At 51.9% G+C, this 27,217-nt stretch overlaps 1 protein-coding gene across 1 annotated transcript in view; it reads right to left on the bottom strand.

The window, feature by feature from the left end:
• Positions 1–26,024, bottom strand: part of DHX34 (DExH-box helicase 34) — a 29,959-nt gene extending 3,935 nt beyond the window's left edge. Inside the window, exons 1-13 of the mRNA XM_037819844.1 lie at positions 25,565–26,024; positions 21,259–22,253; positions 18,518–18,829; positions 16,309–16,563; positions 13,992–14,094; positions 12,703–12,920; positions 10,233–10,407; positions 6,916–7,109; positions 6,120–6,221; positions 3,498–3,740; positions 3,111–3,284; positions 2,658–2,775; positions 887–993 (exon numbers count right to left, since the gene is read on the bottom strand). Of these exons, the coding sequence (XP_037675772.1) occupies positions 887–993; positions 2,658–2,775; positions 3,111–3,284; positions 3,498–3,740; positions 6,120–6,221; positions 6,916–7,109; positions 10,233–10,407; positions 12,703–12,920; positions 13,992–14,094; positions 16,309–16,563; positions 18,518–18,829; positions 21,259–21,966 (2,709 nt within the window). The 5' untranslated portion in view covers positions 21,967–22,253; positions 25,565–26,024. The remainder of the gene's footprint in view (positions 1–886; positions 994–2,657; positions 2,776–3,110; positions 3,285–3,497; positions 3,741–6,119; positions 6,222–6,915; positions 7,110–10,232; positions 10,408–12,702; positions 12,921–13,991; positions 14,095–16,308; positions 16,564–18,517; positions 18,830–21,258; positions 22,254–25,564) is intronic.
• Between the last annotated feature and the right edge of the window lie 1,193 nt (positions 26,025–27,217).

Genomic DNA, 27,217 nt, shown 5'->3' on the forward strand with positions numbered 1-27,217 from the left:
CCTGGAGCTGCGGTCTCCACCCCGCGGCGACCTCTCGACGGATGGCAGCCCACGCTGTCTGTACTGTCAGTGTCTGGCTACCAATGTGAACAAGTATCTGCCATCTGAGCTTGTCCCCAGCCTCATTCAGGCCAGCGCCATCCTCTCCCACCTGGACAACTGTCGTCACCCTCTCCCTGGGCTCCCTGCTTCTGCCCTTGCCCGCCAGTCTGTTCTCCACGTGGCAGGAAGAAGGACCTTGCTATGACCTGAGTCAGAACCCGTCCCCCTTCAGCTCGGTCCCTGCCAGGGCTCCGGCTTCACTCTCCGTCCTGACCTTAGCACCGGCCACTGTCCTCTCTGAGCCTGCTCCGCTGCCTCCCTGGGCAAACCAAGCACAGGCCACCTCAGGGCCTTTGCACAGCCACACCCTCTGCCTAGAACACTCTCCCCAGGGCTCCCTAAAGCTCCCCCCTCCCTCCAGTGTCTGCTGGACTCTCCCCTTCTCCGTGAGGCCCACCCCAAACACCTCGTTTCATGCCACAACTGCCCCTGCCCGCCACCCCCACCCATCCCTCCCAACCCCGGACCTTACTCGACTTTTTCTTCCTGTCCCCACTCATCACCTTCAGAAGGCTGTTTATTGCTCTACTGTTTTTACTGCCAGTCTCTGTCCTCCCTGCTGGACGTGAGCTCCACAAGGGCAGGGCTGGGTCTCACTGCGTTGTTCGCTGCTGTGTTCTCAGCACCATGACAGCGCCCGGCACACAGCAGGCACTCAGCAAATATTTACTGAATGAAAAAATGAAGCAGCAGCCACACCGACAGGCCACAGCTGATGCCCCCTGGCCTGCTCCACACGGCTACCAAACCTGGATGCTGGGGTGATGCGGGGACAGGGACCCACCTGGAGAGCAGGCACACGGACGCAGTTCACCAGGTACGGCTTGTTGGTCTCCAGCAGGGAGACGAAGGCGAGGAGCTGGTGTTTGCTGCTCACCTTGTCTTTGTCATCTGAAAGGGTGAAGGGGAGAGCTCAGGCCCACCCCCACCCACCGCATTCTCCCCTCCCGGCTCCCCCACCTGTTCTCTAGGCAAGGTCCGTCCCACCTGGTCAATTTACACATCATAGAAAGAATATTCTCATGTGCGTAATGGTACAATGCCCCTGGCTTACTTTCACTTCCCCTAGGGAATAGGAATTGGGATAGGACATGATTTTGGGGAATCACTGCTAATTCTGTTAGGCATGATGGTGACACTGCAGTCATGAAGAAAACGGCCTTCGCTATGATGACGACTAAATGACATGGGGTCTGGGATCTGCTTGACAATGCTCCAGCAGAAAGGGAAAGTGAGGGGACAGCAAGGATGGCAGAACGCTGACAGGTACAGAAGCTGGGGGTTCATCACACCCTCTGCTCAGAAGGTGCCTGCAAAGTTTGAAAATAAGAAAATAAAATAACATAAAGGGAAGAGAGAGCTCCATGGCTAGGAAGTCTCAGCAGTTAAAGGTTAGGGAAAAAAGTTCCAAATTCAACCTTAAAGCTTTGAAATGATAAATCTGATCTTTTTGGGTGAATATTTATCATTTTAATAAAGGATGTTATTTTCTTTGCAGATAAGTGGAAGATGAGCCGTGTTTCAGGCTCACATAAAACATGTAACTGGTGGTTCAGGTTGCCTGACCCAAGCCAGGGAACTCTGGTTTCTATTTTGGTTTCTATTTTGTTTTTCTGGAATAAAGCATTGAGCACAGAGCTGGATCACTGCTTTAAGATGCTGTGGCATCCAGATGCCAAAGAGACCCCAGTATTGGCCTCCATCTGTGTGAGCCCCAAAGAGGCGAAGCCCACAGAAGTGAGGGGTCAGGCTCCACATTCCTGCAGGGTAGAGACCAGGGAAGGCAGAGTGCGGGGAGCTCAGGGGGCTGTTTTTCAACCTGGGTGTGTTCACCTTGTGACAAATCCACCCAGCCGGACCCTCATCCAAGAACCTGCCCCAGGGAGCACCACTGTCGCCTGAAAGTCGCCGCGGAAGCCTGCCCTGGCTCCCCATCGCACCAGCCACCTTGACAGCCCATCAGCGAGCACGTGGGTGTCATATGTGGCCACGCAGTAGGAAGTGAGGGGCGCCCAGGGCAGGACCTGACTGGGGATCCCATCTGAGCTCCCCTACCCCGGCACCAGTATACAGCCTATGCCCTTCGGAACAGTTACCCTGGGCTGGGAATCCACCAGCTGTGTGGGCTCAGCTAAGGGGGCTTTTGTGGCCTGACTCCAATTAGAAAATTGGTCAAACCCAGCTATTGGAATGCTGCCTCGAGAGATCCTTCCATGCAGGCAAGAGCCTGGGGGAGCCTTCCTCCAAGGGGCAAAGTCTGGGATTCCACCGAGCTCAGGAATCAGGCTCCCTGGCAGCAGGTGAGCTTCTTGCTAAGAACTGGGTCCTTGGGGACAGCCCCACTGGTCCACGTCATCCAACCCCTCGTGTGTTGGTCTTGCCCAAGCCCACCAGGGACCTCCCAGCCTGCAGGGCCCAAGTCGGCAGCTATGGCAACCGCGAGTGTGGGAAGGAGCAGGAGGGAGCCCCAAATGCAAGGGGCACCCCGAGGGCACTGTGTCACTGCCCCCACATCCCCGAAGGGGCTTCTCTCCCACTACCCGGGCTCACTGTACCTCGGGTCCCCTCGCCGCCGCTGGCCTCCTGCTCCTTTGCGTGCAGCACCTCGGGGCTGTTGGCGAAGATGCAAGTCGGGTGCAGCACGGTGCCCTGCTTGGTCCGGGTGTGGAAAATCTGCAGATGCCAAAGGCGGGCGCTGGGTGGAAGAGGCCCTCGGACCTGTTCTTCCCACTGCTGGACACTGTCCTCCCTCTTTAGGCCCCCTCCTCCAGGAAGCCCTCCCGCACCCCTCCGAGGCTGGATCAGGCAGTCTCTCGGGGTCCCCCCAGCTCAGCTCTAACCACTCTGGGGACAGGCCTGTATCCCCGCTGGACTGGGAGCTCTGGGAGGGCAGGTTGGGCCTGTTTTGGTCACTGCTGTGCCCCAGCAAAGGCTGAGCACAGAGCTGGCACGTGGAGAACGTGTGCTGAATGACAACACAAGCACAGGGATGGGCAGGCAGGGCCCACCTGGTCCGAGTCCTTGCGGCCGCTGTTGAAGGGGTCGGGGACGGCGAGCTGTGGGTAGAGGCCCCGGCCCAGCACCAGCTTGAGCAGGAGCATCTGGTCTTGGGACAGGTCCTGGGCCGAGCTGGCAGCAGCCTGAAGCTGCTCCAGGTTGTGCCGGAGCTTGAACTTCACATCCTGGTGGGAACACGGGGAAGGCGTGAATCCTGGGGGATCCTCCCCACTCCCCTAAGGGGCTAGAACTAGGACATGGGGACCCAAGGGGTTCTGTAGTCTGCTGGGGCCAGGTTCCGTCCACTGACACCTGTCTGCTAAGGGTGAGGGCAGGGCTGTGTCCCCTCAGACCCACCCCCTGTCCCCACTCTGGCCCCAGCAGCCCCCGGCTCCCACCTGGATGTCCACGCTGTCGCCGGCCCCCTGGGAGGCTGTGCCGCCCTGCTCGTCATCACTGGAGCACGCGCCCTGCTCCTCCTGCAGCCGCAGCACCTTGCGCCTGCGGCCCCCGTCCTCCTCATGCCGCCGTTTCAGCTGGTACAGGGCCTGGCGCTCCCGGCGCTGCCGCAGCCGGCTGTAGCTGTCCCCCAGCTTCGTGGCCTGGGCCCTGGCCAGCAGCCCATGGTCCTCCAACAGCTCCTGGTGTGGCAGGTGAGAGGCGGCAGACCCAGACCCGGGTTTGACCCTGGGCCTGCCACTGCTGACAAGCAACCTCACCCTTCAGGGCCTCAGTTTTCCTTCCCAGTCAGCACCTCCCGCCTAGGGCTGCGTGCGGCTGTAAGGGGCTGTAAGGGGCTGTGTAAGAGCAAACTTTTGCACATTGCTGGGCAATACAATTGCTCCATAAAAGAACATGGACGTAAAAATTCTCAATAAAATAACAGCCAACTGAATCCAATGCATATTAAAAGGATTATACACCATGGTCAAGAAGGATGCATCCTAAGAAGCAAGGGCACTTCAACATGCAAACAAGAATCACTGTAGCCTGCCACATTGACAGCACACAGGAATAAAACCACACGGTCATCTCAAAAGACACAGAAAAGACATATGACAAAATTCAACATCCTTTCATGATTAAGACACTCAGAAAACTAGGAAGAGAAGGAACCTTCCTCAACATGACAAGGGCCATTCACAAAGAAAAAAAAATCCACAGCTAATATCATACCGAAACCTTTGCTCCTAAGGTCAGGAACAAGACAAAGACACCTGCTGTCACCACTGTTATTCAATCCTGTACCGGGAGTTTTACTGGTAAGGACGGCAGAGGAACAAGTAAAACTGTCTTTATTCACAGATAATGATCCTATCTATAGAAAATCCCAAGGAATCCACAAAAAAAAGCCATTAGAGCTAATAAGCAAATTCACTAAAGTGGTACAAGATCAATACATAAAAATCATTAGTGTTTCTGTATACTAAGCAACAAACAATCCGAAGAGAAAATTAAGAAAACATTTAAAATGGCAACTAAAAGAATAAAATATCTAGGAATAAATTTAACCAAGGAGATGCAAAGCCTATACATTGAAAACACAAAACATTGCTGAAAGAAATTAAAGAAGACTTAAATAAACAGCAAGACACTCCATGTTCATGGATTGAAAGACTTAATATTGTTAAAATGTCAATACTTCCCAAAGCAATCTATAGATTCAATGCAATCCCTACCAAAATTCCAGCAGCCCTTTTTGTGTGGAAATGAAAAAAGCTGATTCTTGAATTCATATGGAATTGCAAGAGCCCTGAAGAGCCAAATCAGTCATGAAAAAGAACCAAGTTCGAGGACTCACACTTCCTGACTTCAAAACTTATCTAGAAAGCTACAGTAATTAAAGCCGTGTGGTGCTGGCACACTACAGACTAAGGGAACAGAATCGAGAGGTCAGCCACAGACCCACACATCTGTGGCCAGCTGATTCTTGACACGGGGCGCCAAGTTACATGCAGCAGGGAAAGACGTCTCTTCAACAAATGGTGCCAGGAAACCTGGATATCCACATGCAAGAGAAGGAAATTAGACCCCTACACCTCACACCATATACAAAAATTAACTCTAAATGGATCAAAGACCTTAATATAAGATAACATAGGAGCAAATTTTCATGACCTTGGATTTGGCAATGGATTCTTAAGATAAAACACCAAAGAATGAGCAACAAAAGAAAAAGAGAGACAAATTTGACTTTATCAAAATTAAAAACGTTTGTGCATCAAAGGACAATAGCAAGAAAGGGAAAAGACAACCTACAGAATGGAGGAAAATAGTTGCAAATCATACCTCTGGTAAGGGCCCTTATCAGAATGTATAGAGAACTTCTACGATTCAACTACAAAAAGACAAACAAGCCAAAGAAAAATGGGCATAGGCCTTGAATAGACATTTCTCCCAAGAAGATATGTACATGGCCAACAAGTACATGAAAAGATGCTCAACAGTGTTAGCCACCAGGGAACTGAAATTCAAAACCACAAGATGCCACTTCACTCCCACTGGGATGGTGGCTGCCCACCCAGGGTCTCAATTTGCCCATGTGCAACCAAAGAGAACAGATAACACCAAGGACTCTCTTATTTTGTTTTCATTCCACGGAACACTATGCAGCTACTGGAAGGTATGTAGCAGAGCTGGGATGTGCTGCTGGCACATGTGGCTCTAGATCTGGGGCCCCTAACCATCCACTCAACCGCCTCCTGGCACTCAGCCGGCACCGCCAGCTCAGCAGCTAGTCCAGAGGGTGGTGTCTTCACAAGGATGTGGAATGTTGGCACTGAAGCCTGCCTCCTCCAGTAAGCCCTCCTAGATTCCCACCCTTTTGCCCATCCCCCATGCCTGGTGTCTGATGGTGGGGGGAAGTAGCTGCAGGGTGGGACTCCAATCTGATCGCTGTCAGAGGAGAGGGGGCATGCTCTGAAGTGCACTCACATGTATCTCTCTCCCTCACCACACTCCCTACCCCCTGCCCACCAGCCTGAAATAGCCTGTCTGCCAGCTCTCTGCCCCTGCCTCACCTTGAACTGGCGCTGGAGATTGGCCATCTCATACAGCCGCTGCTCCTCTATGCCCCGGCGGCGGCACCATTTGCGTGAGTTTCTGCTCTGTTCAGATTTCACCTGGGTGGAGGTGCAGACGCCAGGATATCAAGGTGTGGCCAGCTCTCGGGGACTTGACCCACCACTCAGATCACTCCAGGAAGGGCCTGGAGGCAGGAGGGTAAACAGCAAATCCTGGGAGGGTACAAGGCATCCCTTCCCCAGGGATGTCCCAGTCTCCTCCTCCTTTCAGGTGTCGGTGCCAATGCCCCCTCCTACAGGAAGCCCTCCCTGACTGCCCAGGCTGGGTCAGGCGCCTCCTCTGGCCTTGTCCAGCCCCTGGGGTTCCCTATCCCAGCCCACTCTGGTCTGTCACTGCCTAGGGACAGGTCTGTCTCTCACTGGACTAGGAGCCCAGGTGTGCATGGCCAGGGCTGTCTTGGTCACCTCTGGGACCCCAGCACCTCCCTCGACTGGGTGGGACACACAGAGCAGGAGCTTAGGGAGTGTGTGCTGGGCATATAGGTGCCACTGAAGGGTCTGGACTTTCCCCACACAGCCCTGCTGTTAATCGTTGCTTTAGAAACCCCAGGTTCCCTCTGTCTCCAGGGCCTTTGCACGTGCTACTCCCTTGGCCCATGGGGATGAATGGCGGAGACACAGTCTTCCCCAGACAGGCCTAGTCTGCAGAGGGCTCCTCACGAGGAGGAGCCCCAGCCCCATGGCCCCGGACAGAATGACAGACAGATGGAAGGGGCCCTGTACCTGGCCTCACCTGCACCCAGGTATTGAAGACATTGAAGAGTGTGAAGGGGTCGCCCTGGTCACTCTCCAGGGGCCGCCGGGCTGCCGCACACTCAGGGTTGCTCTGGGCGCTGCGGGCGAAGGGCGACTGGACGCTGAGGGCGGCGGCGACGGTGAGCACCGGCTCGGCCAGGCTGAACACGGAGCCCAGGAGCAGCATCTTTCCTGGGGAGGGCGGGCGCTGAGCGGCGCCTCCCTCGCCCTTCACCCTGCCCCGCTTCCCTCCCCTGCACCCAGGAAGGGCCTCAGGAGCCCGAAGGGCAGGTTCAAACCCCCGCTCTGTGCTTTCTGGCCCCGTGGCCTCAGGCAAGGGCCCATGTCCCATCTGCGGCTGGGACGGCACAGCTCCTGCCCCCGGGCAAGCAGCAGGCACTAAGTCAGCACGGCCCCCCACCCCCAGCACGCCCTTACGCCAGCTTCCTTCTCTCCCCGGCACTCATTCGGACCCGCCATGGTTTACATCTCTCCACCTCTAGGAGGAGACCCTGCAGGTGTGGGAACTGGGTCCACACCGGTGCACATTATGGCTCAGTTTGGTGCATCTCTCCGGGAGTCTTTTCTGCCATCTTTGTTTAATTAAAGATTGGGGGAGGAAGGAGAGGAGGGGGAAATGAAAGTAAAGGAGGAGGAGGAGGAAGGAGGGGGACTGAGGGGGAGGAGTGCCTCCCAGCTCTGTGACCCCAGGTGGGCAACAGCTTTTCTCTGAAACCCATTTTCCTCATATGGAAAGCGAGAGTCACTTGGTTCTATTCCACAGAAAGCACTTAGCTTCACTTCCAATCAAAGTCACTATTGCTGGCTATGTGTCCTCATGTGCAAGGCACCACGCCTTGCAGAGCCTCAGTTTCCCCATGAGAACCACGGGGGACTGGAGTCCCTGCCCTCAGCAGGGGAGGTTTAAGTGCGATGGAATCCATAAAGCCTTTCCCTGGCACAGAGCAAGGGCTCGCCGAACGCTGGCTTTTCTTCTCAGAGCCGATTCTCCTTGCCGTATCCCTGTTTCCCTCTAAAACCCAAAAGCATCTTCTTGGCCCTCGGAGCCATCAGAATCCGAGATACACACCCCCCTGCTCACACGCAGCCCCAGTGGGCGGCACAAACAGGCATTTAATGGTAATAACAGGCGAGGTGCTTCAGGGATGTCCTGTGAGCCGTGGGTGGGAGAAACATCGTGAGTCTGAAGATCAGGGCAGAGCAGGCCTCGGTCACCGAACCCCTCGGGAGGGGCAGGGGTGACCCAGAACCGAGCGAGAGAAGGAGCTGCCGGCTTTTAACATCCTTGTGACTGCAAGAGAGGGGACGTCAGGGTGGGGCCTCAGATCAGCTGTGGCAAAGGGTGTGAGCTGTGGAAACCCCGGCACACCTGCATTTGCAGGATCTTGGGTACCCCACTTGCCCATATCTGCCAGTGGAGGCTGCGAAAATAACCAAGTAAGTGCCGGGGAATCCAGATGGGAGAGTTTGTCTTTTATATCACTCATTTCAAAATCACAGGGCTTGCCATCGTTTTCAGGTGACCCTGAAAGCCGCACCTCAGGCCAGATAGCTCAGGCCACACGTAACTTCTGGTGGCGACCACAGTGCAGGGAAGGCACCGAAGACACAAACAGTCGCAGTCAGCAGTGGCAAGGACAGGATCCAAAGGCCTACAGGACCGGATTCCCTAGGGATAGATTTCCCAGTCCTGACTACACACATTGTGGAGACAGAGAAACCAGCTTTGGCTTGTGACTGGCTGACTGAAAACTGAACTCAGCAGGGCTGTGACCAGCAAACGGTGTGGCCTCCACACAGCGCAGGGACTTGATCTTCCTTGGCCCTTCCTGAACCGTCAGGTCGGCTCCTTATTTTCCTGACCATCTTCAGCCGCACGAAAGCTCAGTCTCCCCAGCTCCCCACGAGCCCCATGAGGGCAGGAGTTTTGCTTTGTTCGCTGTTGTATCTCTGGCATCTAGAACAGGACCTGGCCAGAGCAGATGCTCAGTAAGTATTTGATGAACAAACAGACACATGGGACTGTTACCATCTACTTCCACTGTCCCCATCGCCCACCGCATCGGCCTCGTCACTGCTCCTCTCACCAGCCACGTTCCCACCTCAGGGCCTTTGCACTTGCTATTCCCTCTGCCTGGAGCCCCCTTCTGCTACATTTGCACTGTCCAGTCCGGCAGCCCCTGCTGCGTGTGGCTACTGTGCACTTGAAACGTGGCCGGTCCGGACTCAGATGTGCTGTGAGTGCAAAACGCACAATGGATTTCCAAGACTTAGTGTGAAAGAAGGAATATAAAATATCGCAATAATATTTTTCTACTGATGTCTTCATTTCCTAGCTGCTAAAACAAATACCATAGAATGGGGTGCCTTAACAGGAATGTATTGGCTCATGGTTTCCGAGCCTAGAAGGCTGCTTCCTCCCTTGGTCAGTATCTCCTGGCAGTCTTCGGGGCTCCTTGGCTTTTCCGTCACACGGCAATGCTCGTGGTGGCAACTTTTCCAGCTTCCACTGACTTCTCCATGGCTTCTCTCTCTGTAGCCTTCTCTGTAAAAGCTTCTAGTAATAAGATTAAGACCCATACTTTTTCAGTTGGCCACTACTTAACTAAAAATAACCTCATGGAAAGGTCCTATTTACCATGGGTTCACACCCACAGGAAATGATTAAAAGTAAGAACACGTTTTTCTGGATTACAAAATTCAATCTCCCACAACTGATTACATGTTGAAATTGATATTTTGGATATATTGGGCTAAATAAAATTATCTATATTAATTTCACCTGTCTCTCGGTACTTTTTAAATGTGGTTTTTAGAAAATTTAGAAGTACATATGGGGCTCACATTACATTTCTGTTTCTATTGATGACCGCTGTTCTAGATATTTCTATGGCACCTGCACCTCAACTCCCTCATTTATCTGCACAAAAGTTACTTTCTCAGTGAGGTCTATCTAATGCCCCTATAATAAACTGCAACCTCTCAACCATCCCCCCCAATTCTTCCTATCCCCCTCCGTTGCTTTTTCTCCATTGCACTTATCTCCATCTGACCGACTATATATCCCACTTATTTTTCTGATTTATCACCTGTGTTCCCCACTGGGCTGTCAGCTCTCCAAGGGCAAGGATCTGTGTCTGTGCTAGTCAGTGCTGCGTCCTCAGCACCCAGGACAGTGCCCGGCACAGAAGATTTGTGAGTGAAGGGGCAGGGCCCAGAGAAGGACCCAACATGCCTGTGGGGCCCGCAGAGAGTGGTGTCCGGCACCCAATCCCGGCCAAGGCGGGGCCTCACCGATCACGACGTCCACCGGCAGCTGGGCCAGCAGGGACCCGATGGGGGTGAGGGCCTCAGAGCTGTCCAGGGCCCCCTGGTCCTGTAGGTAGTGGATGGCGGTCTCCAGGCTGGCTGGCGGGGGGGGCTCGATGAAGGGGAAGGTTCGGGGGTCCCCCACACTCATGCTCTTCATCTGGAATGACAAGCAAGAGCCCCGGGAACAGGGAACATGGGAAAAGCTGAGGTGGGGCAGGGGGGCATTGTCCGTCTGTCTGTCTGCTCAGCATCCCCCAGGCCCTGGCCATGAAGGAGCTAGCACACGGTCTAAGCTAGACCAGTCATCATTCCTCGGCCCCTCGTCACAGCAACTGTTGGAGCAATGAGCACATGACCTGAGCTGGGCCAACCGGAATCCTTCCCTGGATTCTGCAAACTGGAGCTGGGAGAGGAAGGTGCAGCATCCTCTCTGATTGTGAGAGGCCAGGATGGAAACCCAGAGCTGCTTATGGTTATTTTACCCATTGCCTGGAAATCAGCCCATCCACAGCAGAGAGAGTAATCTCCGAACTGTTCCTAAGCTAAAGTCCCCTGCCACCCCCCCAAAACAGATATATGAATCTATAAAATTCCTTTTTCTGCTTAAGATTATTTGACTTGGGTTTCTCTCACTTGCAACCAAAAGAATCACAATTAATTCAGGGGCCCAGAGGTTCAGTGGGTCATGGGAAGAATGACATGACATCATGGACCCGTCACGGGGGCTGGCAGGGCGTAAGGATGAAAGAAAGGCTGGCATGACAACGCCTTACATCGCTGCGAGAGGAGGAGAGGAAAGTTCAGAGAGCCTGGGGGCTCAGCCAAAGTCTCCAGTGAGGGAATCTGCTCACCTGGCCCTCATCCAGAGGGCACCAGAAGTGCTGACCATCCACCCAGCAACCAGCCCTGCCAGATTCCTCCCTGCTAACCAAGCTTTACAGTCGTTTGGGAGTTCATCAATATTAATTTAAAGATCTTTAAATTAGAAGCTCTGACTGGGGGTCAGGACAGGATTTTTTAAAAGCTCTCCTAGTGATTCCAGGGTACAGCCAGGGGTGAGAACCGGTGCTCTGATCCAGCCTGGCAACGCCACACCCCCAGACAATCACTGTTAGAGTGGGCAGCCTTGACCCAGGTCTGCCAACAAGACAGGGAGTGAGTTTGGCTGGGGGTTTCCGTGGCCTTACAGATGAGACCCACAAAGGGAGGTAGGTCTTTTCTTTTGCTTCTGGATGGTAAAGGATAAGGAGGGAATGCCCACAGCTGCCAAAGCCAGGGGACATTCATGAGGCAAGCTGTGGGGCCCAAAAGCCTTCACTGGAATCCCAGCTCTGCTACTTGCCAGCTGTGTGACCTTGGGCAAGTTATTTTACCTCTCTGTGCATCCACATCCTCATCTATAAATTGGGAAGATAAGAGTACTACCCCAAAGGAATTTTGTGAGGATCAAAAGAGTTAATACGCATGAAACACTGACATCAGTGCCTGGCCCACTTTTTACCATCATCATCATCATCATCATTAGGGGTTGGAAACATGGAAAGACTCAGGTCCTTTAGGATCTCACTCATCCACTGAAATAACCAAGCCTGGAACCCTTCCATCTTGGGACTTTTTATAGCATGAAATAGTACCTCTTCTGTATGGTTCAAGCCAGTAGTTTTTAAGCTGCAGTTTATAACTGGGTTACCTGACCCACTGGTGAGACAGGAAATCCGAGGAATGGGTCACAATGGCATTCTTCAAAAATGCAATTGACTGGAATCACCTGCAGGGAGGGTGCTGGCTGGTGCCACACCCACAGGCGTGAACGTTCCTCTTAGGCCCCGCCCTGCAGCGAGGCGTGGCCACGTGACTGAGCTCAGTCCTGGGAAAGGCAAGCGCAAGGGACGGGCACCCCCTGCGGGCCTGGTCCATAACCCTCCCTTGCTCATCTTCCACCTTCTTTCCTCCCAGCTGGCTGGACGCAGATGATGAAAAGGCCCTGGGGGGATGACAGAACCCCAGGCTGGAAGAAGCTGGGGTCTCTGAGTAAAGAAAACTGCCCCCAAACCTGAGAACTAAAACTTTGTTGTCTTGGCAGTGATGTGACTGGGTCTGTGTGTCACGGTGGCCTCACCTAAGCTAAACTAACTGAGATGCTGGGTCGTGACATCAAATGAATTGAGGGATCCCAGTCTTAAGCCCCTTCTCGCTGGGTTTTCAGTTATAACTGAGTGTATTCTAATACAGTCATGGGGTTCTTCCTGTATCCTGTGGATGTGCGGACCAATTCTCCCTCAACAAAGAGTTTGACATTTGAAAGGGACCGGTAAGTTCCCATCGGTGGCTTGGACAGCCCTACCTTTGCTGGCCCGGATACCCCTGGGAGTGGTGCCATCTAAGCACCTCTGGATTCTCCCCTGGCAACTGACGGTCAGGGATATGGCACAACCCACCCCCCATTCCTCACCTGCAGCACCAACGCGTCCAGGGCCACCCTCCGAATCTCTGGGACGGGGTAGGGGGCGAAGGCATCGTAGTCTGACTCAGCGTAGAGGCGGAAGCAGACGCCGGGGCCCGTGCGGCCTGCCCGGCCCTTACGCTGCTCTGCGCTGGCCTGGCTGATCCAGAACTCCTGCAGCCGCTGCAGCTTGGCCTGCGGGTCGTAGCTCATCTCCTTCACCTTGCCTGGGTGGGGAGAGGGGGAGCGGTCAGGAGAGGGGGCCCAGAGTGGCATCTCCCCGTCCTGGGCCTTCTACCCGTTCACCCATGCACTGCCACCCCCACCCACTTTGTTATCCTATCAACATCTGTACCGCTTATTCTGGGTCACACCCTTTTCCAGGGACAGGCGACGCTGCAGTGATTGAGGCAGACAAGTTCCTGTCTTGGAAAGCTTAAGTTCATTCACACGTATTTTCATTTACTTTTTCATGCCTTGGCTTATTCATAGGTTCAGCCATCCAACAAATATTAAGCACCAACTGTATACCTGGCACTGTTCTAGGCACTAGGGGCACAGCAGTGAACAACACAAAGTCATTGCCCTCACGGGGTTGAACAGAGCACCAGGCCTCATCAATTCTAAGACCAACCCTCATTTGCATTTTATTATCCTGGAGAACAGGGTGACATGCCTTCAAATCAATGGCATGGCAACGTTTAATTGACAGCATTCTTAAAATGTCTTAGCGGTACGTAAAATAACAGACTGCTCACAATCTGGCATCTCAGATGCCATACAATAAGGCAACAGCTAACATTTATTGGGTGTTCGCCCAGTGCTGGGTGTTGTCTAACCCTTACAACCTGAAGGAAGTACTGTTATTATTCCCATTTTACAGATGAGCAAACTGACACCCAGACATCGTTAGTGACATGACCCAGACACACTGAACCCAGCCAGGGCTCGGTGGCCCCTAACCACCATGTTACGCTAACCTTCCAGCTGGGGGACAGAAAATAAAACAAACGGTTCAATAGGTATAAGAGATCACGTCAGTTCTATGAAGAGAAACCGAGTGCCATGAAGGAAGGGGAAGGGCAAGGTCCTTTAGAGAGCGGGCAGTGGGTGTCTGATGGGGAGACACTCAAGCAGGCACTGAAATAAGGGGAGGGCATGAGCCAGGCAGGTGTCTGGAGAAAGCTCTCAGCAGAGAACAGGAGGTGCAAAGGCCCTGCGCATTAGGATCACCCAGAGACATCCGCTGACCCCACGCCATTCCCTGGGGCCCATGGGTGAGGCAGGTGGGCCCTTACCAGAATCCACCACGAAGCGGATCCCGTCGATGGTGACGGAGGTCTCCGCGATGTTGGTGGACAGGATGCACTTCCGGACCCCAGGGGGTGCCACGTCGAACACCTGGGACAGAGCGAGGAGGGGGCCCGGGGGGACTCTGCTCAGCCCTTCCCGACCGTGTCCAATGGGCCTCCTGGACGTCCCCGGGCACCTTACGCCCCTGTCTAAAAGAGCCTCGGCTTCGTCCCCTGAGCCGTTCTTCCTGCAGAGTCCTCATCTCAGAAGCAACCGCTATCCATCCCATCACCCAGCCCAGAAATCTGGGCTGGCTTGGACCCCACCCCACCTCCCAGGCCACACCCGCACATCTGGAACAGCTCTGGATTTCACATCCCCTCCTCTTCCCCACAGCTTCGGCCCTGCTCCTGCCACCTCCCAGGTCTCTGACCTCCACACCCTCCACTCCCTCCTTCAGCAAAACCTGACACCGTCCCCTAACTTGCTCAGAACCCTCCCGTGGCTCCCCAGTGCCCACAGGAGAAAACCCAGTCTCCTTACTGGGTCCTCAAGGCCATGCGTGGCCTAGCCCCACCCACCCCTCCTGTCCCATCTCTCCTGACCTGACCCCCAGCCATACTGCATGGTGCCCCACGCTTTCTTTTACCGCAAGCTTAGCCCTGAGAGACAGCCACGCACAGGGGTTAAGAGCAGAGGTCAGAAAACTCCAGCCTCTGGGCCCATTCCAGCCTGATTTTGTAAATGAAAGTTGCACAAAAACACAGCCTTGCCCATTCAGTCTGGCTGCTTTCACGCTACAACAAAGTTGAGCTGTTGCAATGGAGACCATAGAGCCTGCAAGCTGCAATATTTACTCGTCAGCCCTTTCCAGAAAGTCTGCCAAACTCTGGTTTAAAGCGTGGGCTCCGGTGCCCAACTACCAGGCTCATGGCCTGGCTCCGCCACTTGGGAGCCGTGAGACCTTGCCCAAGTGCCTGCACCTCTCCAAGTCTCGCTTTCCTCAGCTGTCAGATGAGGGTAATAAGAAGACCTGCCTCACAGGGCTGTTGTCAGGGTTAAATGAGACGAGATGTGCACAGAGCTCAGAGCCCTGACTGGCACACTTCTCAGGTCTCGGCTTTGAAAGGTCCTCCTCCTCCAGGAAGCCTTCCCCAAGTCCCCTGAGACCACACTCCAAGAACCCTGTGCTTTCTCTACTGTTTGTAAACTTGTCTACTATTTGTCCATCTGCCCCAAGAGACCAGCAACAAGTGAAGGAGGAGAACTATGTCTCAGTCCTCCACTGTGCCGCAAAGAGGGCCCCAGCTCAGGGGGAGGCACCAAGCAGGTGCTAAGAGGTTGCTTCTTCAGTCAACAAACAGCTGGGTGGGACCTGAAATATCCTGCCCGCCCTGACTGAGGCAGGCAGCCTCCAAGATGGCCGAGTGATTCTTGCCCCTGGTGTCCATGTCCCACCAAGCTCCCTCCCATGAACAGGGCAGATTGGGCAACTGATCAGGTGCTGCAGAAACTGGTTTCGGACTTCCTAGGCCAGGTCACAAAAGACGTGGCTTCTGCTTTGGTCTCTTGGGGTGGGCAGCCACCATGTCCTGAGGACATTCAAGCAACCCCACGGGGAGGCCCACGTGGAGAGGAACTGGGGCCCCTGGGCCACAGCTGGAATCAGCTTGCCAGCCATGCAACTGAGCCATCTTAGAAGGCGATCCTCCAGCCCCAGTCAAGCCCTCGGGGGATCACAGCCCCAGCTGACATCTGACTGCAAACTCAGGACAGACCCTGAGCCTAAAGCGCCCAGCTCAGCCACTCCCAGATTCCTGTTCCACAGAAACTACGTAAGATAGTCAAATGCCAAGTACTGCACCAAGCTGTCAAGTTTGGGGGTGATCTGTCACACTGCAATAATTAACACAGGGACCCAAAGGCTTCTCTCCCCACACCCTTGCCTCACGTGCATTATACCAGACAAGACAGATCTTTTCACTCCCCCACAACACACTCAACTCACAGATTCCCACCTTCACACCTTTGCCCCCACTGGCCCCACTCCGACCTGGAAAGCTTCCTCCCTCTTCTGCTAATACAAATCCTCTTTGTCTTTCAAAGCTCAGCCCTAACACCTTTGACCTCATCGGGAAGGCCTCCCTGGTGCATCCCCCCACCCCCACCCCAAAGACGTGAGCGGCCTGGCCTCTGCAGCCCCCAGACAGCCCTGCATCTGAGGGGTTCCATCAGTCCGGCCCACGGCTGGGGCCCCTTCTCCTTCCCTGGCCTCCACGGTCAGACCCCACCTGCCCCGCGCTGCCAGTCCCTGGGTGACACCTTGTCCTGGTCGGCCACGGAGAGGGCGCTGTGCAGCGGCAGCACCACCCAGCGCTGTGTGTGGCTGGCGTAGGTCTGGGCGGCCTCCAGCACGGTGCTGATCTCTGCCATGCCGCTGAGGAAGACGAGGAGGTCGCCCCGCTCCTCGGGCGGGTACTTGTTGTCAATGGCCTCCAGCACCCTCAGGAAGGGCCGCGGGTCCAGCTTCTCCGACTTGGACGCTGCCGGCTCCACCTCCTGCGGCTGGTATACAACCTGCGATGGCAGAAGGCCACCCTGTCACTCCCGGCTGAGCCCTGGGGTGGGGAGACTGCAGAATGACAGAGACCAGGTGAGTTAGGCAGCAAGTGCCACACTCCGGCAGGATGATTTGAGGAGGATGCACTAAAAGGACAAGGTCGAAAGGTAACTAGAAGGGGGACAAGGGGATTCAGGAGTCCTGGTAATGCCTAACTTTTTTTATTTGGATGCTAGGTATGTAGAAATATACAGTTTGTGAAAATTCATTGAGCTACACACTTAGCATATATGCATTCTTAAAGGATAACTTCAATAACAACAACAACAAAATTTTAAGTGGTGGAGCCGGGATTAACTCTAGAAATCATTTCTAAGGAAGTGTTCTTACTCTCTGAAGCAGGATTGTTGGGCACTTAGGATGGGAAGCCACAAGGGACAGGACAGTTCACTTACACTGGGAACGTCAGAGCTGTTCTTGACTCAAAGGCACAGGACGAGAGCACTGTGCCCAAACCCACAAAGGGGAGAGCTGTGTGGACAGAGCCACCATGAAAGGAGCTGTGACCTTCGGGTGAGGGACATGGCCTCCTGGAGACCTCAAGGGAGGGAACCTGCTGCTTTCTCCCGTCGGCCAACTAGCCAGAGGGTGAGGGGTCCACGGATACAACCCACACACGTCAGCCTCCCCGGAAGGCAGGAAGGTGGCTCTGCCACTTCTGAGCCATCTCTTGAACAACTGACTTCTCATCTCTGAGCTTCGTGTTCTGCTCACATAAAAGAGGTAAAGGCTCAAGACTCAGAACTACTAAGTTTGTAGTGAGGGACTAGTGAGCTCTCGTATGTTAACTGCGGAGCATGCAGTAAACACTCAATAAACATTAGCCTTGATCATCATAGTTATTATTATTGACAAAAACAATACGCAAGCCATAGCAACCAGGTCGAGAAAAGGGAGGAAGGTTCAGGGCACAAGTTTTAGGGGAAACTGGGATGCTAAAAAGGACCTCAGCTGAGTCTGGAGAGAGAAAATTGCAGAAAGACCTAAAAAAACATTCTTTTTCTTAATACTGAGTTCCCTTTCTTGCCCCCATCTGTGAGAATCAGGTGAGATCATGCATGTTAAGTACGGTAGAAGATGCATAGTTACCCCAAAATAAACCAGCCCTCCTTTTCTTCCTGTGCATTCTGCCTCCCGGCGAGGAGCGCCATTTTCCAGCCTCCCTTGCAGGTAGGTGGGGCCAAGGACAGGCCCGTGAGATGAGAACAGAGGCGACCCTGAGCAACTGCAAGGTCATGTCCAACTTAAAGACAAGCTGCTTCCCTTGGACTCTGGCTCTCTTCCTCTTCCTGCCAACTTTGACCATCCAGACAAGGACAACCCCAAGGACAGTGGTTCTCAAACAGGGGTAGTTTTAACTTCACCAGGAACCGATGGCAATGTCTGCAGGTGTTTTTGGTTCCCACAACTGGGGTGGGGGCTGGTGGCATCTAGCAGGTAGAGGCCAGGGATGCTGCTTGGCACTCTGCAATGCACAGGACAGCCCCCCCACAACAAAGGATTATCCGGCCCAAGATGTCCATGATGGTAAGTTTGAGAAACCTTGCCCAGTGAGATGGTAGAACAATGAATAAGGAAGGGCCCAGGCTCTGAAATGACCACATGGGACAAAGATGACCACCAGCCTGGGCAGGTGGACCACTATATAAGAGAAATAAACTTCTATCTTATTTGAGCCTGTACATTTTGGGGTCTCTTTGTTCCAGCAGTTTCACTTTTACTCTAACAAGCACTTGCACTCTCCCTGGTATATTGCACATGCTCAGGAAGTGGCAGCTTTAAAAAACATGTGAGAGAGAAAGTCCTTAACTGAGAGATGGGAAGAGTGCACTAGCGAGGAGGAGGGAAGGGGCAGGTCTGGCCAGAGACCAGGAGGGAGGGCGGGGCTGGGGGAGCAGGGGACGCACTGACCGTGATGGGGAAGAGCCTCCCGGGCACCTGCAGTACGGGCGCACTGCCGAAGTAGCTGGAGAAGAGCGAGATGTTGATGGTGGCGGACATGAGGATGACCTTGAGGTCGGGCCGCTGGGGCAGCAGGCGCCGCAGGACGCCCAGGAGGAAGTCGTTGTGGAGGTGCCGCTCGTGGACCTCGTCCACAATCAGGACCTGGTACTGGGGGAGGCCGGGCTCCCGCTGGATCTGCCTCAGGAGCAGCCCCACTGTCAGGAACACAATCTTGGTGGCCGCCGAGCGCGTGCTCTCGAAGCGGATCTGGTAGCCGACCTGGGACGGGGCGGGGGCAAGGCGGTCAGGGGAGGACCCTGGGCCTGGGCACCTGCCCCCTCCAGCCCAAAGTGAAAATCTGACCCACACGTCAGACCCTGGAATCCAACAGGCTTGGGTCTGAATCCCTCCTCTGCTACTCGGTGCCACTGACCTTGGACAAGCAATGCCATCTCTCAGAGACATTCTTTTTCCTAGATATTGGCAGAATTATATGTGATAATGGGTTTGGAACAGTACCTAGTATATAATACTAATTGATTATGACAGTAACAGTTAACCTTTTCTTGAGCTCCTACTACAGGGCAGGAACGACTCTAAATGCTTTATGTGTATCAACTCATTTCAGCCTCAAAATAATCAAATGATGGAACAATTACAACCACTTGATGGAACAATTGCCCTTATTCTCATCTCACAGATGGGGACACTGAGACTCAGAGAAGCGAAGTCACCCATCCAAGGTACCACAGCCAAAAAAATGGCATCAAGAGAGAATGTATCTTAACCCCTACCACATATTATAGGCAAAATAAATAAATAAATAAATAATCAATTCCTGATGAATCACAGATCTAAATGTGAAAGCTTTTGGGTGGGTGGGTGGGGGGGTGGAAAGCCTAGCAGAACATCTCCTTGACCTTAAAGTCGGCAAGGGTTTCTTAAATAGGAACCAAAGAGTGCTAACCACAAAAAAATGACAAAGTGAATTACATTTAAATTGAAAGACACCAACAAGAGAACAAAAGGCAACTCACAGAATGGGAGAAGATATGTGCAATACACAAATCCTACAAAGGACTCATATTCAGAATTATAAAGCTCTCCTATAAATCAAGAAGAAAAAGATGGACAACTCAACAGGTGGGAAACGACTCGAACAGGCCTTTCACAAAGAGGATATCCAAGTGGCCAATCAACACATAAAAAGGCGCTCAGAGTCCTTAGTCATCAGGGAAATGCAAATAAAAACATGAATACCATGACGCACCCAGCAGAAAAGCTCAAATGAAAAAGATTTACCACCACCAAGTGCTGGCAACTGTGTGGAACTAACCGCTGGGAGGAGGGGAAATCAGTAAAACCAATTTGCACAACTGTTCTGCAGTGTCTACTAAAGCTAAACAGAAACACAGATCTGCTGACTCGGCAACTCCCCTCCCAGATACATCCCCAATGGAAATAGGTACCAAAAGACACCAAGAGACTTTACCGGAATGCTTATCACTGCATCACTCACAGTAGCCTAAAACTGGAAACCCCCCAAATTCCCATAACAGCAGCAGGGGTGAATACATCATGGTAGCTGCCAAGAGTTGATGGCTGGATGGCCAGGAGAAAGAGAGCTGCACCCCCACACACAATAGCATCGAAGGATCTCACAACCTGATGCTGAGCAAAAAAGGCCAGACACAAGGGAAACCACACTGCGTGCTTCCATTTATAAAAAGTTAAAAAAAAAAAAGAGGTAAAGATATTAAGGATCTCAAGGTAGTAACTGCAAAGGGGAACAAGGTTTCTGGGGTGCTGGTATGTTTGATTGTTTTTTTAATCTGGGTGTATTCAATTTGTGAAAATCCGTTGAGCTCTATGCTTATGACACGTGTGCCCTTCTGTGTTTACAGTACTGTGCCTTCGACAACACCAACGTGTTTTTAAGTGGTGGAGCCAGGATCGGAGTCCTGGAAATCATTTCCCAGGAAGCACCCTCATTCTCTTCTTGTGGCTGCTTAGAAGAATGACCGACGGACACGGTGGGGGTTTGGAGCCATGTGCACCCCAGAAAAACACGGTCGTAGATTTAACCCATTCCTGTGGGTGTGAGCCCACTGAAAGGAGGACCTGTGCATCAGGTTACTTCATTAAGGTGTGGCCCACCTCAATCGGGATGGGTCTTAATCATAAATGGAGTCCTATACAAGAGACCGAACTTCAGACAAGGAAAGAGAGAGAGAAAGAGAAAGCCACAGGAAGTAAGAAGCTGAAACGGAACCCGGAAGAGAAGGAAGACACCAGGAGACACCACCATGTGCCTTGCCGAGTGACAGAGAAACCACGGACCGCCACAGCCAGCCCAGAACAACACAGTCTTCAGGGAGAAAGCATCACCTTGATGATGCCTTGACTTGGACATTTTCCTGGCCTCAAAGATATGAGTCAATAAATTCTCATTGTTTAAGACAACCCATTGCACGGTATTTGCTTGAGCAGCCTAAGAAAGTAAAACAGGTGTCTCCAATTTTTGCTGTTCAAGCGCTGTGTTATGTAATGTAGAGCCTTGGTCATAGAGTCCATACCCAAGCCAACCTGTAGATAAACTTCTAGAAGTATCATCACCGGGTCAAAGGGGAAGTGCCCTGGAAACCTCTGTTGATACTGCCACATGGGCAAGCAACTCACATCCCCCACACCTGTTGTACCCCACTCACCTGTGACCCATACTGACTGAGGCTCTCAAAGCCCACACGCTTGGCCAGCGAGATGCAGGCGATTCGCCGAGGCTGGGTGCAGGCCACGTGGCTGAAACCAGCTGCCAGCAGGTACTGGGGCACCTGAGTGGACTTGCCACAGCCCGTGTCACCTGCCACCACCACTACCTGGTGCTCCCTCAGTGTCTGCAGGATGCGGCTCCCATACTGGGCAATGGGCAGTGCCGCCCGCTCGCGCTGCAGTTTGGCCAGCCGCCCGAACGCCTGCTTCTGGCAGAAGTCCAGGTAGTGCAACAGGGCTCGGCGGAACTCGGACACTCTCTCCGGAGGCAGGCGTCTGCCCAGACCCCGAGAGTTTCGGGTGTCGGGACCAAGGACGGAGAGGTTGATGCGGTATCGAGGGTCATAAGTGCCAGGGAGGTCGGCCAGTGCCGGAACGCTGTGCTTGGGATGCCCAGGGTCCTTCTCCTCCTTCCTGGCTGTCTTGAGATTCTGGAATCTCTGCAAGCGCTCAAAGAAGGTCCAGAACTTCTGGCACTCCTCAGAACCCTGGCGGATGTAGTCCTCGTCACCAAAGAAGGTGTCCTCCAAGAGGCTCCGAGTCTCTGGGGAATTCCAGTCCCATTTCTCCGGGGTCTCTTTCTCACGGGGAGCCCGGGGGTGGTGGTCTCGGTGACTCCTGTCCTCCCTTGTTCGGGGAGGAGGCATACTGCTGACCACAACACTGTCACAAAATTGTTCTCAGTTCTGATCACCTGGACCACATACTCTCACCCATTCCCCACCTCAAGGCCAGCAGTGAGTCCAGTGACTGCAACAAAGAACAGCTTTCTCCTTGAGGAGCCAAGTCTCCTTATTACTGACAGTATGGGACCAACAGAGGTGAAAGAGTTAAGTGGCCAGGGGTCTGGATCAAGCTCATGACATGCAGGGCACCTCACGACTCCTACAGTGATCTCCGAGATGGACACAAGTTCATCCTGGGTTTTCAGGCCCTGAATAGTTGGGGGAGAGAACAGAAGATGTTCATTCATTTTCGGAAACAATTACTGAAAGCCTGTTTCTCAAGCACTGGACTAGACGACAGGGGTACAGTAATGAACAAGTCAGACCACCCTTGAGCTTCACAGAGTTCATGGTCAAATGAGAGAAACAGACCCCTCCAGACTGTGACAATCCACAGTGATTGGGGCTGGGCTATTGGAAGCCCAGGAAGGTGTGGAAGCCCAAAGGAGGTACCTGACCATAGCGGGGTGTCAGGAAAGGCTCCCCAGAGGAGGGGATGTTTGATCTGAGACCTTAGGAGGACTGCAGGAGGTCACATGGCCAATCAACAACAGAAGCTTGCCTGCTCCAATATCATGGGAGAGGCGTGGTATAATGAAAAGAATAAGGCAAGGGGTTCTTCATCTGAGGTCCAGTGAGCATCAGGACATCAGGGAATCCTTTGAAATTAAACGTAGAATTATGCAAGTGGTGTGTTATGTGTTTTTGTCTGCCTGGCACCTCCCTTCCCCTTCTGATAACAGTACCAGCTTCCTTGGGAGAACAGCCCTGACCCCACTCCACATGGTTCTGATGGCCTGAAAGTCACAGACCTCCTACTGGGTGGGTAAGTGACAAAGGCCTGGCCAGTCATGGCGCCTGACTCCCCCTTAACCCAGTGATTGGTCTGAGAACTGGACACATGCCCCACGCAGGGCCTATCAGGGGCTTCTCTGGGATTTACAACGTGGATGCTGGGAGAGTAAAGCATCCAACTTTATCTATCGTGGCTAGGCAAAGGTGACATAAACCTGGGGCTGTTTGAAGTAGCTCTTGAACATGATACCATTTTTCCTAAGACTTGATGTTAGAGAAATATTTGCATATGGGTACAATGAGGCTGTGCAAGGCTGGTCTCTGCACAACCGAGAGGAAAGAGGTGGAGGAAGAGGGATAAGGCAAGAGAGAAGCCTTGTTTAGTGCTTAGTTCTCTCCAACCCTCCAATTCCCAGAAAACGTCTTTTTGTTTAAAGTCAGGTTTTTGACTCTCAGCTGAAAAAGTCCTAACTAGTAAAGAGCATGTCCTTGTCCACGCAATTTCCAGGAAGCAAGCCCATCACTCAGATTCTTAAAGGAGTTTATAACCTCAAAAGGGTTCAGAGCCTTCTTGGTATGGGCTCTGGAGTTGGGCAGATCTGGGTTTGAATCTCAGCTCCACCATTTACTAGGTGTGTGACCACCGACAAATTAATTCCTTGAGGCTGTTTGCTTCACCTATAAAATGGAGGCAATACCCACCTCAGACATTAGCAGTATTGATCTCCGAGCCTGGTACAGAGAAGCTGTATTCAAGCCCAGTTTGTAACTGAGAGTACAAACAGGGAAAACAGTACAAGGAACCAGGGGCATCCAACCTGGAAAAATTTAGACTCAAAGGCCATGATTTGACTTCCTAATGGTATTAGCAATGCTTTCACCCATACTGAAGGAACATGAGGGGAGAAAGTTCAGAGGCTTGATCCCTACAGTCCCAGGAGGACAAACTAAGGCCAACCATGGGAGTAGCTAGAGCCAGAGCTGGGGGGCAGGTGAGGAAGAAAAAGCGGTAGACCGCGGGGTGTGCATTTCTTGGTAAACAACCAGACTGGGTAATGCCTGGGCTGCCTGACAGAGAATCCCTGTTCTGGGAGTGAGAGGAGGTGGTCTTGGAGGACTGAGCCACTAATTCTCAGAAAGGGAGAGGGATACTGAAAAGGAAAGCTCTCCTCTCGGCATCAACACTGCCTATCTATGCTCGATGGGCCCAGGGCTCTCAAGGAATCCATTCTTTAAGGCACCCTTTCAGATTTTCCAGTAGTAGATTCTCTATAAACCTGTCTCTGGCCATCTCTTGGCTTCTTAGCCTAATACGCCTAAAGTCATTACCTTCAGGTTTTTTGTCTACTTCCCTATCTCCTCTCACGCTCTCCATTTTCAGGGTTCAGTCTTGTCTTTTCCATTATATCTAGTTAACCATTCTCATCTCTATTCTTCTTCCTAATCTGGTCTCATCTCACTTTTATTTATATGACTCCCTCCCTCCCTGATTCTTTTGTCTGATTTTCTCTTAATTCCAACTCTCTCTTTCTTCATTTGATCCTTTCCATTTTTCTTCAGTTCTCATTTGTCTTTCTCATTGGCTATCAGGATCTTTTTTCTGATTCTCCATTTTTTGTCTCTCTCCAGTCCTCACTTTCCATTCCTGTCTCTTTCTTCATGTTTATCTCTTCATCTCTCTCCACTTCATCAAATATTTTGTCTCCCAATTGTCTGAAGCTTTAATAACCAACACTTACTTAGTGCTTACCACTGAGTCAGATACTATCCTAAACCACATAATATGTTTAGAATACACAAACATAAATACACATACACTTTTATTTCTCACAACCTTATGAGGGTGCAATGTCACTCCCCATTTCACAAAAGAGGAAACTTAGCCACAGAGAGATTTAAATGCCAGATAGGGAATTCAAATCGAGGGATTCGAGCGCCATTTACCCCTCTTTCTACATTTTCACATAATTCTCTACTGCCTGGCTTTATTACTCCAGTTCCAAATTTGACACTGCCTTTTAGTTCTATTTCCCCTCTCCATTTCTCCAATTTCAGTATCTTCGTATCTCTCCATTTCTCCATACTTGGGTAGACTAGAGAGTCATTTGTCTGACTGGATCACCCATTTCCCATCATTTGGCTCCACTCTTTTATCTTTGGCTTTCTCTCCAAGTCTCTTTGCCTCAGGAATTCTCTTTCCTCCCCTCAATCCCTCCCATGTCGGTTTTTCTCAGCTTCTCCCTATTTTGCTGTGGCCATCCTTCCATATCTATAGGTCTCTCTCTATGAATTAAGTCTCTGTAGTTTCTCCATTAAAGCTTTTCTCCTCTTCACTTTACTTCAGCTCCCTAGTGTCCACCGAATCTTTCTACGCTTCCCTCAAACACCCCAATCCATGGTGCAACCACATTTCTCTCGGCCTCATAATCTTTGAGTTTTGGGTGTAATCCATGAGGCTCTGGCCCCCGGTCTGTCTCGTTTTCAGCTTCCCTTCTCTCTCAACATCCCCACCTCCAGGTCCCTCAGTTTCTTGACGCTTCTTTTCGGGCCTCTGCCCATGATGCTCTGTCAGGGGCCCTCAGCCCCCATCTCCGTCCTCCTGATGCGACCCCTCGGCCTCCTCCCACATATCTCCTCGTCTTCGGATTTTCCTCCACCCACGGAAGCCCTCCCAAGCTGCACGACACGCCCACACTCCCGCGGCCGGCGGCCTCACAACCCTCACCTCGCTAACAGCCGCGAACGCTTCAACTTCCGGTTCCACGCGCCCCGCACGCCCCCGAAGCCACTCCCGCGCCTGCGCACGCCATCCTCAGATCCCGGCTCCGCCCCGCCGCAGAGAGAGGAGCCTGTCGGGAGATGCAGGCGCCCGCAACACACTCTGCGTCTGCGCACAGCGTGCTCTGTCCCGCCTTGCTAAGGGCGGAGCCTCGGGTGACGCTGCGCCCTCTAGGGGTCGGCCGAGGCGCTACGGCGGAGACTTACAAGTGCCTCTTCTGCCGCGTTCTGTCTTCCCCCTGCACGGCTGCCTGCACCCCGAGATCGCTGGGGAGCTGGGTTTTAGCCCAGTGAGGGAGCTGGCCGAGGCTCAGGCCTTATTAAAACAGTCTTGTCTGGGATTGTATAACTTACCCAAACCTAGAGTGGTCAATGATAGTGATTAAATGTACAAGTATAAGACCATTTTTACATGAAGGAGAACAAATGAATGTCAACATGGCAAGGTGTTGAAAACTGGATGGTGTAGGGGAAAACTACAGTCAATGCAAACGAGAATCTATAGTCAACAGTGACACTGTAAGATGCTTACATTAATTGTAGCAAAGGCAGTATACCAAAGTTAAATGTGTATAAGGGGCGGATATAAGGGAGGGATATGGGATTCTTGGTGGTGGTGGTGTCTGACCATTTTCATTGTATTTTATTTTATTTTTATTTTTCTTCTATCTTTTATTTTTTTATTCTTTTTTTTTTCTCCTCTTCTTCTTTCTTTGTGGAAGAAATGGAAATGTCCTCATAGAGATAATGGTGGTGAATACATAGCTATGTGATTACACCAGGAATCATTGATTGTTTACTTAGGATGGATTGTATGGTGTGTGAATAAAACTATTGAAAAAATAAATTCAAACTGAAACTTTGAAATTACCTATGTAACCACTTGTTAAATCGTACTTTGAAAGTTATCACCTTTCTGTATCTGTTATATTTTCCAATAAGGAAATAACTGAAATTGTGGAACTGTAACCCACAACATTCTTTGAAATGTGCTTTCCAACTACTTGTTAAAAGGTACTTTGAAAGATATAGCTGTTCTGGATATGTGCTATGTTTCACAATAAAAAATGTTAAAATAAATAAATAAACACCCCATACAGCAAATGTTAAAGAAGCTGAAAAGGAGATCAGTCTTTAATCAGAGATATGAACAAAATGGACTTGGTTAGAACTAAGGTAAACCAGACTAAAGGGGAAAGGATGATATTGACTGTATTTTAAAACTTCAACTTCTATATGAGACCAAAGGAAGAGATGTTTATTTGGTGGAAAATCTCTATTTTCTGTAGCACACTATATAAGTTAACTTGTATGGTCAGTTTATTCAAACACCAGAATTATATGGAACCTTGAATAAGGGGTGAGATCTGGTTAGTTTGTACAGGGTAGGGTGAAACCCTGATACATCCCAGAATAATTTGGACAGAGAGTAAAAAGTGTTTGAAAATCCCCCTTGAGGGCCTGGGGTAAAATGGGGAAACATTAAACTTCCCCACCTGCGGAATTCATGATATTCTTGCGAGCATTGGGGACAACCATTGTAGAAGGCCAAGGACTTGATCTTGGGGCTAGCCATTATGAAGCTTGTTACTGCAAAGGA

Source organism: Choloepus didactylus, chromosome 27 (assembly GCF_015220235.1).
Source record: "Choloepus didactylus isolate mChoDid1 chromosome 27, mChoDid1.pri, whole genome shotgun sequence".
Classification (NCBI taxonomy): Eukaryota; Metazoa; Chordata; class Mammalia; order Pilosa; family Megalonychidae; genus Choloepus; species Choloepus didactylus.